Genomic DNA, 14,689 nt, shown 5'->3' with positions numbered 1-14,689 from the left:
CATTGAGCAAATTACTGCATTCCGAGTTGTGCTGATGTAATGGGGCATAACTAACGCCATTGGTCTAGGGAAAATAGTGAGCAGCCAATAGGAGATTACGGGGGGCCAAGGCAGGACAAGCAATCTTGTGGGTCTGTGAGCACTGAGCAGCAATGTGTCTGACGCAACACGGCAACCAGATTAGAACAGAATTCAGACTTTAACTTCATATTTCTACTACTGATATTGTTTCTTATATGTTCTTGTGTCAGCATTTTTTAACAAATATTAATTTATTACCATCCTGCTCTGATTTACCACCTGGTAGTGATCTTATCTTATACTCTTACAATTCTGCATACTAAAAGTGTTCAACAGCTTTTGTTAAAAATATAGTAAAACTGTTCTCTTGTCATGTGGGCCTAGACAAGGTGGAATAACTACTCTTATGCACATGTGGGGACTAGACAAAGTTGGTTAACTAGCCTTGTGTAAACGTGGGGAAAAGACAATGTGTGTTAACTAGTCTTGTGTAAATGTGGGGACTAGGTAATGTGTGATAACCACTCTATTGCACATGTGGGGACTAGACTATGTGTGTTAACTAGTTTTTCGCACATGTGGGGACTAGACAATGTGTCTTAACTACTCTTTTGCACATGTGGTGCCGAGACAATTTGTGTTAAAAACTAGTGTCTTGCACATGTGGAAACTTGACAATGTGTGTTAACTATTGTGTATAGGTGAGGACTATAAAATGTGTGTTAGCTTGTTGTGTGTTGTTGTGGGAACTGTACAGTGTATTGTGTGCATCTGCTCTTGCTCAAGTATTTGCATAGTTTGCCTCGCTTTGGTTATTATACGTACATCACATTGTAGTTGTTTAACTTTTCATAGTTTCACGATGCAGTAGCCTGCATGTATTCTGGTGTGTGTGTGTGTTTATATGTGTGTCATGGTGTAGGTACCCTTCTGTCATGTCAGAGATGTTAGAGAGATCAGACATGTCAGAAGCTGCATAGCTGCCGCCACAGTGCATCCTCCCCTAGCCCACAGTGCGTAAACATTCCGTTTTTTTTGCTGTTATAACATCTATTGCGTCGTAAACGGATACTATGGCTGCATCGATACAGGCTGCCATACCATATGTAGCATGTGGTTTAAATATCGAGCTCAACGGAACATTCTGTGAAAGAAACTTAATGAACAGAGAGCAATAACAGCTGCATGCCTGTCACTGTATAACCCGCCTCCTAGAACCACGGCAGCCTGTGATTGGTCCGTCTTTTGGCCTGGCGGTCTGTGAGCAGCTGGGGAGGACGAATCCCCGACACTCTACAGGGAAAAGTCATTCTGTGCGATTGGCTTGGTCTTGCTTGGCTAAATGTTAACCATGTGGGTGGGCGAGAACTGAAACGTCACACATGTATATATGCACTACATAGGCGTAGGTGCGGCTTCTTGTGTAACCAGAGCAACATAATCAGGACATATGGAGGATTCTAAAGGTCCTTTGTTCTGTTAATACATTGACTCCTCTTTCTGCTGACTCATGACAAGTCATGAGAGAGGCGAGACGGAGGAGTTGAAATGGCTGGTCCCTTTGTATGTGTGTGTGTGTTGGGACATCTAACAGATGGATCAAAGCCCCTACGTGTTAAGATAACACATTGCATTCCTAGAGAGAGAGAAAGAGTCTGAGAGAGAGAGAGATCGTTCAAACGTCATTCAAATCCGATGTTCATATTATCAGTGACCATTGGTTTTCATTCCATACCCTTGGAATGATTTATCACATGCAAAACGTTAATGTTTATCAACGTGTGCTTCACATGCGTTATGAGGCGGTTAAAATATTGTTAGTGAACTCTCTAACCTCAAGCCCGTTTCCAGCCCCCTCAGCCCCCCTCACCCCGTCTGCTTATAGGGAGTATGGTTGCTATGGGGATTCGCTTTTTAAATAAGTAGGATGATGTAATCCCAGCAGTTTTTTTAACATATGGAGTGTATAGAAGCAGTGTATGGCTAGGTGTGGAAGACCACATATTTAAATATTGAATGCACAAACATAAAAGCACACATGCACCAAACACATGCACACGCACACACCCTTGTGCAGAGTGTTTGTCAAGGGAACCAACGCAACAAGAATGAGAAATTAGATATAGATTAGATTAAAATAACAAAGCTATGTGAGAAGAATGAAACAAAGATAGCCCATAGGTGATTTTGGAAGGTAAACTGAGGTGTGGCTTAAGTACATATTTTCCAGATTGTAATGTGTTCAGTTCTATAGCCGAGGACCTAAAACACTAAACACTGCGTTTGTAGGTCTCAGGCCGTAGGTCTTAGGTGGTAGAACTCTATCGTGGGACTCAGGTCATTGGCCTCAGGTTGTAGATCTCAGGTTGTAGTTCTTAGGTCTCAGGCTTTAGGTCTTAGGTCTCAGGTTGTAGATTTCATGTCGTAGGTCTCAGATCTCAGGTTGTCGGTCTGAGGTTGTTGATCTCAGGTCGTAGATCTCAGGTATTAGGTCTCAGGTCAAAGGTGTAATTTCTCAGGTTGTAGGTCTCAAGCTCTAGGTGTCAGGTCAAAGGTGACCGGACGTAGGTCTGCGGACATAGTTGGGACCAGTATTCAGGGACTAATCCATGGAGTGATATAAAACCTAATGAATAGATCTTATGTTCTAAAAGGGGCAGGTAACCAGTGATGGAACTAAGGAACAGGTGAGAGTTGGACTCTCCTTCTGATCCAGTAGACATGCTGCATGAATGAAGGAATAAATGGAATGACGAATGAATGGATGGATGATGAATGGAAGAAGGAGGTTTGTCTATCTCTGAGAGCTAGCTTTCTGACCGACTGCCGCTCACAAGCAGGTCAGTGGTGAGAGTGATCATATTGGCATAGAAGTTACTGATACACAGAATACGGTTCTCCAATACTTAAACTCTCTGAAAAGTAGGCAAGCACATGATCTGTGGCTGGCAGGTTTTAACCACTTGGTATCTTACTTATTTTACTATAGTAAATGGTTTATGCTACCCTAACTACTACTAATAAATAGCTCTAAAAATAGATACAATAATTGCTAAAATACTAGTATTCATAAAATGTTATCAACTGGTTACTGGCTATTTGCGATGATTAATTTGTTATGATTAATACTGATGGTAACTACCGAACTGTGTTGAGAACAAAAGCTTTAGCTGTCTGAAGCCTTGTGTCAATATTTCCCGAGCCAATTGGTTTAGCTAAGCTGACCGCCGTTTATGTTTCCTCTGTGCAGACATCTGGGCAGCTGACGGTGTCTATAGGGGAAACTGTTCCTGACTGATGCAAAGCAGAGGAGGACGTTTGATGAGTTGATGAATACAACATATAGTCTTATTAGAAAGAGGTCTGGGTGTCACACTATTGGGACCAATCATATTAATTATTTGTGGATTTAATATTAAAAATATTAAAAAATAAAATAAATAGGTGCAGATGGTTTAGTTGAATATGGGCGGATGGAAATTCCCCATCAGGAACAAGAGTAATTATTCCAAGAACAAGACAAGGGATTTGGTTGCTGACAATAAACACTCAAATAAACTCAAATAAACTCAAATAAACTCGGTAAAATGGAGAAAGAGAGAGCAAGATAGAGGGAGCATGAGAGAGTTAGGCCCAACTCCATTTCTACCCCTTACCCCTTACTCCTTCCCCTTACCCCTCCCCCTTGTTTTTAGGCCCAATCCCATTTCTACCCCTTACCCCTTCCCCTTCCCCCTAACCCCTTACCCTTACCCCTTCAAAACAAAGGGGGAGGGGTAAAGGGAAGGGGTAAGGGGTAGAAATGGGATTGGGCCTTATAATCCTTGTCTACATATTAACATAAATGTGATGTAAGGGATGGTGATGTCAGGTGGGTCTGACATACCTCTTCCCGCTGAAAAATATGACACTTTATGAGGTTAAGAAGCCAGTGAGTGCAGTTTTCATATTTAATATCATCACAATCATGTCAGATAGAAAAACATGAAACCAACAAACACAAACACACACATGCGACATTGCTTCCTCTAAGACATCTACAGGAAGCAGGAAGCAGGGTCAAGTATTCCATTCTTCAGTGGAAAGGTTTACTGACCCTGAAACACAAACAGACACGGACACACGCACTCATACACACACACACACACACACACACACACACACACACACACACACACACACACACGCACACACACACACACACACACGCACACACACACACACACACACACACACACACACACACACACACACACACACACACACACACACACACAGTAGGACACAGGTGAACTGTTACCTGGATATGACTGGTCATGTGACTAACAGGTGACATAATCGGCCTGAGAAGCGATAAAAAGAAGACTGGAAACTTGTGTACAATTCCAATTATTTTACTTTTATTATTATTATATTACCATCGGAATTTGTACTTTTTGTAGTATTACTAGTCTTCAGAATGTTTTAGATTTGTTTGAAATTTGGATGAGGATCCAGTTCCTCATCCACACTCTGAGCAGAGGTCTGTCTAACTGTCTGTTTGTCTGTGTGTGTGTGTGTGTGTGTGCAAGTGTGCGGGCGTCTGTGTGTGTGGTATGTAGAGCACCAACCCAGTGTCACTCTTACAGTTACCCACTTTGCAACCGTACCCGGTGGATAATAATGAAAAAATATTTTCACATGATAATCATTGCCAACATTATGTAGTTTTCCGGTTCGTAACACCTGAGCTACTTATCTTGTATGAAATGTGATAGGGACTGTTGTGTAAGACATGGGTGCAGGTCCTGAGGGGGGGGGGGGGGTGCTCAGAATCTGATTGCTCAGTGGTCTGCACCGTTGCATATTGCAAGATTGGCGTGCTTTACGCCTATTTTCATATAATAAATGTTGCTGCGGTTGTTGATGAGTGGCTCTGTAAAATAGAAAAATATGTATAGTGATGGCCTTAAAGGGATTCATTAATATATATTTTAAACTACTATTTATGGATGTGTGTCTGTTAACGCAGGTCATTTGATAAACGTTGATGATATGATTAATGTCCTCTCCAGATAATAATATGTTTACTGGACAGGACATAATATGTTTTTTTATGATCCCGAGGTTGTAATGAGATCTGCGCCCTAGGTGTAAGAGCACACATTCTGGCAGCTCTTCCAAATGGAATAATAAGGAACAAGGAACAAGTCAGCCAGCTCAGTGGTTGGGTTAAGCTCATCTGTTTTATGTAGTATACGCTGGTCCACAGCAGAAATGTAGAAGTTTCACAGAAACTGCTCTAAAATATCTTTTTTTATGCCTATTTTTTTGGCCTGCGTCCATGTCACGCAGCAACAAACAAGATGTCTGACATTTATTTTATTCTCAGAATACAAAATATATTTTGAGTATGGGCGGCTCCTAAGTGCGTCTTCAGGTAGGGGGAAGTGGTGAATCAGTCCTTTTTTCACAGTTTTAATTATTATTAGAAAATTATTAATCAGTTAAATTGGGGTATATGTAACATATCTCCATTCCTCACTGATGCCTCAAAATGTTGCCAGACTTGTTAAGTGAGACATTTTAGGAAGCATACTTACCATGGCCCTGAATAGCTACGCACAAGAAATACTTGTTCAAGGTTTGGTCATTTAAGTGGAGACAAGAGACTAAGGTTGATTGTTAGTGTCGGATTCAGGAAGCTTTTGCATTTTAGCTAAAACAGGAGTGCTCCATTTCTGTGGTCCAAAGTTGATGTGCATATTTTTGGTTACATTTCCTTCTGTGTCAGGGAAATCAATTCTAAGCAAGAAAAGGGTAATTCTCATTTGATCAAGAGTCATGCAACCTTACAGTGGCGTCTACTCTCATCAAAAAAAGTATTCTCAATCAGTTGCCCACATGTAGGAGTTTTGTGGTAGCAGCTACTGTGTAGAAGTGGCAGGTGTATGTAGAAGTGATATTTTTTTGATTTTTTTCTCCAAAAATAAGTTTGTGGACTTTGTTTATTAAAAAGACGATTCACAATAATAAACTGTCCTGGGTTATTCAGGGGAAAGCAAATTGCTTGCTACATACATCCTTCAGTTGGGAAACAAACCCATGTCTCGCAGGAGGAAGGTAGAAATTCTATTCTACCAGTCACTATACGATGATGGCTAACCTTTGGCATACAATTTAATGATCATTTAGTCATGGAAATGTATTCAGAACTAGCTTTTGACGATGCATTCACATAAATCATGAAACACTGCTCTTCCCTGCATGAAAATACATGCCACATTGAACAATACAATTATCTGTAGCTGTATTGATGTCGGCGATTTCGTAATTTTGCAGTATTGCCCACTCCTAATCATAAGCACATATGGTTTATTATGTCTGTTTTATATCAGTTTAATTAATAAGTTGATGGTGGATTTCAATCACAGAGTACCTCACTACTCTACATCTGATATAACGGCATGTTTAAGATGTAAATTCATCATGTTGTAATGTACTGAGAATCCGCAGAAATAGGATAAGTGTAGGTTCAGTCAATGGGGAACTGGAGTCGGTGACACAGCAGAACACCTGCATTACTAGGCCTGCTGCAGGGTGTTGTGATTGGTAAGTGCATGTAGGAGAAATCCACACATTTCGGAACTATAACATGATCCGTGAGTCTGAACCAAATGGAAGTTCTTTCCAAACCAGCCCAGGTTTTCTTTTTACTTGTTTATGAATGATCAAGTCTTTAATCTTTCAACCTTCGGCTTTCTCACTCTTATCTTGTTAAAGTGTTACGTCAATCCACAACATTAACTATTTTGACACATAGCTTTTAACTCTAAAGACTCAAACGAAAGAAAAGGATGGTGTTAAATGCTGTGCATTCAGATGATGATGGTGTCTATGTTTGGAGGTGATAGTTTAAACCTCCTTGAACCTTCACCGGAAACACAACAATACACCTGGAAAATTCTGCCAACCCAACAACCATGCACTACACCCAGCTCCTTTCTCTGTGTTCTCAAAGAACTAATCGTGCTTGATCTGAGTAATTATGACCAACCCTAAGCTGTGTGCATACACACATCAATGCAAACAGTCAACATTTAGCCTACTGACCTTTTCTGAAATAATATGCCTTTCTTCAGCCAAAATAGAACCATATTTACATTGGTATACTATAATATTTCAAATAACTACACCGTCAGCTTCTATAAGCTTAGTTAAATATTCAACACACTATTAGCTTGTAATTACGTTTTTTTATAGGCTATCAACTCATCGTGACTCAGCTTCAAGTCATTGCACAATAAACTGGCATAGGTTTCTGTTGTAGGCTACTGGTCGTTGGTTAGACTATTGATCATTCTCAAGGTTATTTTCCTTAACGAAACGAAGAAAATTTGTTGATCAAATAGATGTTAGTTAACTGCAATAAAAATAAACTAACCAAAAAAGGTTATGGAAAGGTTAATTTTATTTTTAGTAGGCCTAGCTGCACAAAGAATTTGCTGACCTTTTTTAATCTCTCCACTGAAAAATACCCTATTTTACCCAAAAATACCTAAACTAAGCATTTTTTAAAAAAGAAACTTAATTTGCAAACCCGCTTTTAAAACAAATTATAACAAAACTGAAATGGAAAAGGAAAAGTAAAAACTATTACCAATTGGTACCAGTAGTACCAATATAAAATGTAAACAAATATAAAATGCAAAAATGTAATAACTTTGTTCTTCCCTCAGTCAGCAAGGAAACACGTTTAGATTCCCCTAGGAGGTTCTTAACACAACTCAACTCAATGATAATTTATAACTTATTTTTTTGGATTCGCTGAATAACCTCATGGATTTACTGGCTTGCCACTATTAGATTTTAACACTCTAGGCAGTCCATCAATCACCACAGTCATCACTAAAAGTCAGGACAAGCTCAAGGACAATTTAAGAGCCATACGTTCTAAAATCCTAACAGAAACAGATCAAATAATTACAGTTTGTATTATGTTTAATATTTTTTAACAAAATATATATATTGTTCCATTCCAGAAATGTACATTTATATATGATTGAGAAAGACATTGAAAATATTACAATTCACCAAATCATCCTGTTTGTAACTTTCTGAACATCGCGTAAATCTCTCGATATAGTAATATAATATATTAATAACCAATAATATTAGGCTACTTTACTATTAAGACTACATGGTTGGTCCTGCGGAGAGTTTACTCAGCGAACTGGCCCTATATGGACGTAAAATGCACTCTACAGAACCTTAAAGTTAAGTTAACAACGCAGTTCATCTAACTTGGTTTCTGTTGTTAAGGCTGCGTCCCATTTCCAGTCCCAGTTAGTGTTTTGTTAGCTTCCGTTCCCCCGCCATGGTTCCGGGGGTCCAGGAAGGGTTGTGATGACGGGGGAGACCCATAGAGATGATTCTTCATCCGGCTGCGAGGAAGACCACCACTTGGCTAAATACCATCTCATCGCACCTGCTGAGATGGATTAGAGTGAGAGGGGGTCATTTAGTTGCGAGAGAGAGACAGAGAGATTTGAGAGGGATTAGAATTAACAAAAGATTGTGGTTTAGTTGGGGAAGGTTATACGTGCAGGTTATGTCTGTGTGTGTGTGTGTGTGTTTAATGGACATATTGATATAATTGTATGAATGTGTATTTCTGTTTCAGTGTCCAATGCTGCAGCGTCGTTGTACCGACACCTATTGGCACAGTGAGGTACTACAGTTGAGGCGGACAAGACAGTCATCCAGTCAGACGTATCAATAACTCAATAATCAAACAGCCGTTTCATTAAATCAGTTCTTTATAAGCATCAGGGGGAAATTCACTGAATCAAAACATTACAATACCCTTCATACAATATTATTGCATCATTATCATTACATTAACTAATGAAGGTTACAGTGACCAGTGGTCGTAACTACCTCTTCATCACTGACTGGCATAGAAAGCACTTTTATTATGGAATTCACGTATATCTTTATAACTGTACGCTTACTACTGTGTGTGTGTTGGGCTTATGAAGCCGCGATAAAGTCAACTCAAAACAACGTGTTGTCGTGGCGATCAGTGTCGAGTCTTGTCCACCACCAGCTACTGGAAGACCCATGGGCGGGTCGGGGCCATCTGCGTTAGGTGCTGCGGACCTCAGCTGGCGGCACGCAGCAGGAAGTAGAGCAGGGGGACGGTGATCGCCGCGGCAACCACGCTCACGGCAGAGTTCATCACACTGCCCCTCTGAACGGCCTCCTCCAGCTGCTCCCGCGCCTCCTCCAGTCTCCTCAGCACCTCCACGTCTGCTGCGGCGGCTCCTTCCCAGCGGGAAGACTCAACAATCTTCCTCCTGCTCTTCCTCCTCTCCTCCTCCACCTCCACCACAGTCCTGAATGTAGCCATGCCTCCTTCTAATTGAGCCACGCCGCCTTCCAGCCGAGACAGACCTTCTTCCACGCGCGTCACACCCCTTTCTAGTAGAGACACGCCCCCTTCCAGACCGACCACACCCTTTTCTAACTTGGCCACACCCCCTTCCAGTTGAGCCAGGTGAGGTTGCAGGGTGACCAATGGGCTCACTGGCGGCAAAGTCCTGGGTGCTTGGCTGGGTGTAATCTGGGCGTGTCCAACAGCGCCCCTCAGTGTGTCTATGAGACCCTGGAGCTCCCCCTGCTGGGCGCGATGGTCCACTGCCTGCACCCTCAGAACCTCCTGAAGACTCTCTGGTCCCTTCTGCGCCTCCAGGAGTAGGCACTTCAACTCCTACACACACACACACACACACACACACACACACACACACACACACACACACACACACACACACACACACACACACACACACACACACACACACACACACACACACACACACACACATACATTACTGTGATCAGGTGAGAGCTTCACCCCATTGGACCGCAGGCCAGCATATGTAATGCCGTGGTAAGGGAAGGACTTATGGTTGAGTAACAACAGAGAGTTGATGATTAACAGCTCTTAGAGGAAGGATAAAACTGTAACCATTCTGGCTCGGCCAGAAATAATCTCTCTCCCTCTTACACAGGGTAACTTTTGAACAGAAATGTGGGTAAAACGATGCATGGGGAGGGATGGAAAGAAAGAGAGAACCGTTATCTTCTCTAAGGAGGGATGGTGATTGGTGGAGGCATCGGGACGCCGCGGCGCCCACACTGACCTGCAGACGGACGCGGTTGATGTAGGTCGACCCCATGACCCCGATGACCGTGCCCAGCAGGGAGCCCATGAGGGACCAGTTCTTGGTGCGCTCCGCTCTCGTGCGCTCCTTCTCGTGGCTGCTGCGCACGGCGGCGGAGAACAGGGAGAAGCGCTGCCGCTCGGACACCTCGGCCCCCTCGTAGGACGAGCGCTCCCGACGCTCCTCCTGGTTACCAAGACGACACGCCAGAGGAGCCATGGTTACGCTCTCATGCTCAATCAAAAACCATCTCTCTATATCCATCTTTTCTATTTATATACTATAAATACAAATGTAACAGTATGTATGACCCTTAGGGGACCCATTACACGCCAATGTTTCCCCCAGTAAATGTCTTAGTCAAGGTGGTCAAGGAGCCGGGGGGGGGGGGGGGGGGGGGGGGGGGGCTCCCCGTTTCAATTCAATTCAAAAAGCTTGATGGCACGACCATTGTTGTGAACAGTATTACCGATGCATTATATTGATCCTTATTTTTTACACCTGATGGAAGTATGTTTTCTTTCCCTACGAGAGTTTTCTACTTTGTTAATGCATATTAATAATAAAAAAAAAAAACAATAATTTTTTTAATCTAATTATTATTATTTTTTATATACATTGGTAGTCAAGGCAGGACCCTATTGTTCTTAAGGCGGCCGCCTTAACAACACAGTGCTGGGGGGAAACACTCCTAACCATCCCTGGAAGGTGGATCCTCCAATCTGCGTTCCTCCCCAGGTTTCTTCCTTGATAATTAAGGAAGTACTTATCTTGCCCTTAGGGGTTGGGGTTGCATGGTGTCATAAATATATAGCCTGCAATGCCATGTCTATATCTATATTTCTATAGCCATACATCTACTCCATCTATCGCTCTATACTGTATATATACACATCTATATTTCTATATCTATACTGGAAGAACAATAATCTATTGTTCATAAAATTAGGCAATTTATAGGTCATGCAATGGTTAGGATGAGATCCTCTGTAGGTCATAAGTTAGACGTTAGAGGTAGAAGAGGAGGGCTGACCTGCAGTAGTTTGTGCTCCAGTGTGGCCAGCTCCAGGTAGTGGGGCTCCTCCCGGGACACTCGGTCCAGACGTGTCCTCACCTCCTTCAGCTTCTGCTGGACTGACTCCATGCTGGCCTGGGCCTCCTGGACCAGACCCCTGGCCACCATGAAGGAGGTCTCCGCCTGATCGCAGAAGCAGAAGGTCCATTTCCAATAATGTGCAATTGAGTGTGCAGTTCTAGTTTGTGTGTGCATGTACCTCCTTGGGTCCTGTGTGTGTTAGGGCTTTGACTCCGAACTTCGTTATTCGAATATAATTCGAATATCAAAAAAAAAATCAAAATTCGAACGAATATTAGGCAGCCCTTAATATTCGAACCTGTTATGGGCAGGCCAAGAGGGAGAGACGTCGGATAACCCGACGCAGTCTATTCATAATATTGTAATGACCACGGAAGAGGCAGTGAATGAAGTATTGATTAGACAGCGATTTATTAGAAACCTAATAAACCGTTGGAACACGCAAGACCGGTAACCATAGCAACGCCGGTAAACAAACCTTGCGAAGCCCAATCCAGGTCTTACTGAAGGCATTTAATGGTCAAAATATTATTAATAAATATTAGAATATATTCGAATATTAATATTAATAAACAAACGAACTTCGAATATGATTTTTGGGCAAAAGCCAAAGCCCTAGTGTGTGTGTGTGCTTACCTCGGTTACCCGGGCCTGGGCCTCTCGCACCTCATTGAGTCCTACAAACTCCTCGTAGCGCGCCCACCAGTAGTTTACCGTCGCCGTGGCGAACTGGGAAGACCTCTGACTCCAGTCCTTTCCCAGCATCCCTGCCTGCTGCAGGAGAAAAGGGGAGGCAAGTCAGACCCCTTGTCATGCACACAAACACACACACACACACACACACACACACACACACACACACACACACACACACACACACACACACACACACACACACACACACACACACACACACACACACACACACACACACAGGTAGAGGCAGGGGTGTGGAGCGAGCCTTCAGCTGTACCTTGAGAGCAACGAGGGAGCGCTCCTTCATCAACTCCCCCGCACCCTTGTCTGGAGGTGGAGGGATAGGGGTAGGGTTGGGGAGGCTGGGGGGGCTGAGGGTGCTGTAGGCTAGGAGGGGTTGTTGGGGTCTCCACAGGAGAGAGAGGCGGTACTGACAGCAGGTACCATGATGACTCCACCACAAGATCTGAGACCCCCTGGATCTGAAAACAAACATACCATGACTGATTACCCAAGCTCTTTCATAGAGGCTCAGTTCTAACTCTATCTTTAAGTCCTGACGTGTGTTATTTCAGCTCTATATAATGCTAGGAACTTGTTTAGATTCCAAGGGCAGTTGTACAATTTTGATTGAACACTCAATCTCAGCTTCAGTCGTTTGGATAAACGCTTTGGCTAAAATTTGACTTAATAAGATAAGTGATAGGATAGTGTAGATAAGTGTTGACCAGATGTCAACGTTAGTCTTACCTCATTGAGAATATGATGAAGGGAACTTCAGGTTGAAGGATTGCTGGAACAGTATGAGAACAGTTAGGACGGCTGTATTGACGCTAAATAACCCATACAGTGTTCATCACAGCCAGGAAAAACAGATACACGGCACGGTGGGCATTGGAACCGGAACTACTCACAAGTCTCCTACAACAATCTACTATGTTACTCTTAAATTGTTTAAATAAGCGCTTGTATCGTACATACATTTACTACATATCAGCAGCGACAAATCATGTGTGAAATATCTATACTCTAAAGATAATACATTAAAAATATTGACTGAATACAAGAGATGACCTACAAATTGTCTCACCTTTGCTCTCTATCTCTTTGACAGCTCACCGTTTCTAAGCGATTTTAAAGATACTTTCATGTTGGATTAACCCAATATCAGGTCAACGTATAGCTGGTCTTTATGTAAATACTGTTCAACAATTTTGATCTCAACAGAAGGCGGACCGAACTTCACACAGAGATCTGAGCGGTGCTAACGAGTTAGCTTAGCAACAACCCGGCATGCTGCGGAACACTTCCGGCATGTCAAGGCCATGCCCGTGACGTGCTTGGCTGCAGCAGGCTGATTGGACATGGAGTTTCTTGCGTTGAGCGAGGCCTCTAAAAATATGTAGCCTGGGGGACTACAGGCTGGACTAGTGCCGTCAATATCTACGAATAAAACCCAATGCTCTTCGGGTTGAAAATGGCTTGTGAATTTGTGTGCAGCAAAAAGGTCTTGTGGAAACTATTTGAACCATTACGTGGAATTGGGCTGCGCCTCATCAGGAAACCCACTTGTCAGTTAGCCTACCTAGATATGTAAAGTTTGTGTAGTGAAGTGACAAGTGCCAAATCACAAATGTGTGTAAGAAAATAGCTTTATTTAAATCAGTTTGATACATTTAAAAAATCGAATTGTAACAATTAAAACTCTTGGGACTGAACGTCTTTAGCCACGGTGTCGTCCTTGGAGGAGCCCTTGGTCTTCTTGGGCAGCAGGATAGCCTGGATGTTTGGCAGGACGCCACCCTCCGAGATCACCACTTGGGCTAGGAGCATGTTCAGCTCCTCGTCGTTGCGGACAGCCAACAGTATGTGTCGCGGGGCGATGCGCGTTCTCTTGTTGTCGCGACAGGCGTTCCCCGCGAGCTCCAGGATTTCAGCGCACAGGTACTCTAGGACAGCGGCCAGGTAAACCGAGGACCCCGCGCCCACCCGCTGGGCGTAGTTGCCCTTCCGAAGCAGCCTATGGATACGGCCCACGGGAAAGCTGAGCCCCGCTCTGGCAGACCTTGAGACGGCGCCCGTAGTCTTGGTTGGGGCCTTCTTTCCACGGCCAGACATCTTCGGAGACTTCCTGAGGGGCATAGAACAACAAGATTTTGATATTCCTTCAAATCTGAAAATTAAATCAAAGTGGGTAAGATTAAATGGAAGCATAGGTTTAAAACCCTAAATTACCTACTTACAAAACGGAGTTGGAAACCTATTCGAATAAAATATAACCCAGGCTCCTGCAGACAGGTGACGGCAGCTTGTATTACCAGTTGGTTGCAAAGCCAGGGATGTTAAACTGAAGAAGATGGTCTGCTTTTCAATAACTTCTTAATTGGTTAATTGACACCAGTTGTGTGTCTTCACAGAGCAAGGGTCGGCCTCGCCCCCGCCCTCTCTGCCCTTCCAAATAGTCTCCAGATTAACCATAATTATGTTTGTGTTAAAGTGTTAAAATAAGAAAACGGATAAATACGATAGGATGAACTTTGTTGATCCAAGAAGGACAAACAAGAAAGATTAAGTAAGATTATGATTATGTATAACTAGCCTACTATAAACCAGTCTGTTTTAGATAGAAAGAATATATATCAAAAAAAAATATGTTTGACTTCCCAAA

General features: G+C 42.9%; 2 protein-coding genes across 4 annotated transcripts; both read right to left on the bottom strand.

The window, feature by feature from the left end:
* Window positions 1-8,801: 8,801 nt before the first annotated feature.
* ccdc51 (coiled-coil domain containing 51) lies at window positions 8,802-13,354 on the bottom strand. The gene is made up of 7 exons (XM_060068640.1): window positions 13,112-13,354; window positions 12,772-12,814; window positions 12,299-12,503; window positions 11,962-12,099; window positions 11,263-11,427; window positions 10,209-10,415; window positions 8,802-9,772 (listed from the first exon to the last, which is right to left on the bottom strand). The coding sequence occupies exons 2-7, from the start codon at window positions 12,774-12,776 to the stop codon at window positions 9,164-9,166; spliced, it is 1,329 nt and encodes a 442-aa protein (XP_059924623.1). The 5' UTR covers window positions 12,777-12,814; window positions 13,112-13,354; the 3' UTR covers window positions 8,802-9,163.
* Window positions 13,355-13,655: 301 nt separating this feature from the next.
* On the bottom strand, window positions 13,656-14,390 carry LOC132470257 (histone H2A, sperm-like). Of its 3 annotated transcripts, none has more exons than XM_060068637.1 (2): window positions 14,265-14,390; window positions 13,656-14,152 (listed from the first exon to the last, which is right to left on the bottom strand). In XM_060068637.1, the coding sequence occupies exon 2, from the start codon at window positions 14,137-14,139 to the stop codon at window positions 13,720-13,722; it is 420 nt and encodes a 139-aa protein (XP_059924620.1). In that variant the 5' UTR covers window positions 14,140-14,152; window positions 14,265-14,390; the 3' UTR covers window positions 13,656-13,719. The 3 variants fall into 3 exon arrangements, with proteins under 3 accessions (XP_059924620.1, XP_059924622.1, XP_059924621.1); XM_060068639.1 differs by having other exon boundaries at window positions 14,261-14,367; XM_060068638.1 differs by having other exon boundaries at window positions 14,257-14,365.
* Window positions 14,391-14,689: the final 299 nt, after the last annotated feature.

The sequence above is a fragment of the Gadus macrocephalus genome, chromosome 13, assembly GCF_031168955.1.
Source record: "Gadus macrocephalus chromosome 13, ASM3116895v1".
NCBI classification, from domain to species: Eukaryota; Metazoa; Chordata; class Actinopteri; order Gadiformes; family Gadidae; genus Gadus; species Gadus macrocephalus.
Note: the sequence above shows the minus strand (reverse complement) of the source record. Positions and strands in the feature narration are given on the sequence as shown.

What these genes read in the sequence shown, in the direction of transcription:
- LOC132470257 (XM_060068637.1), bottom strand. Translation starts at nt 14,139, where the DNA reads ATGTCTGGCCGTGGAAAGAAGGCCCCAACCAAGACTACGGGCGCCGTC.
- ccdc51 (XM_060068640.1), bottom strand. An exon ending in GCTCCCTCGTTGCTCTCAAG is followed by an intron (nt 12,100 to 12,298) that starts GTACAGCTGAAG and finishes TTTCTCCTGCAG; the next exon opens with CAGGCAGGGATGCTGGGAAA. An exon ending in CCCAGGCCCGGGTAACCGAG is followed by an intron (nt 11,428 to 11,961) that starts GTAAGCACACAC and finishes TTCTGCGATCAG; the next exon opens with GCGGAGACCTCCTTCATGGT.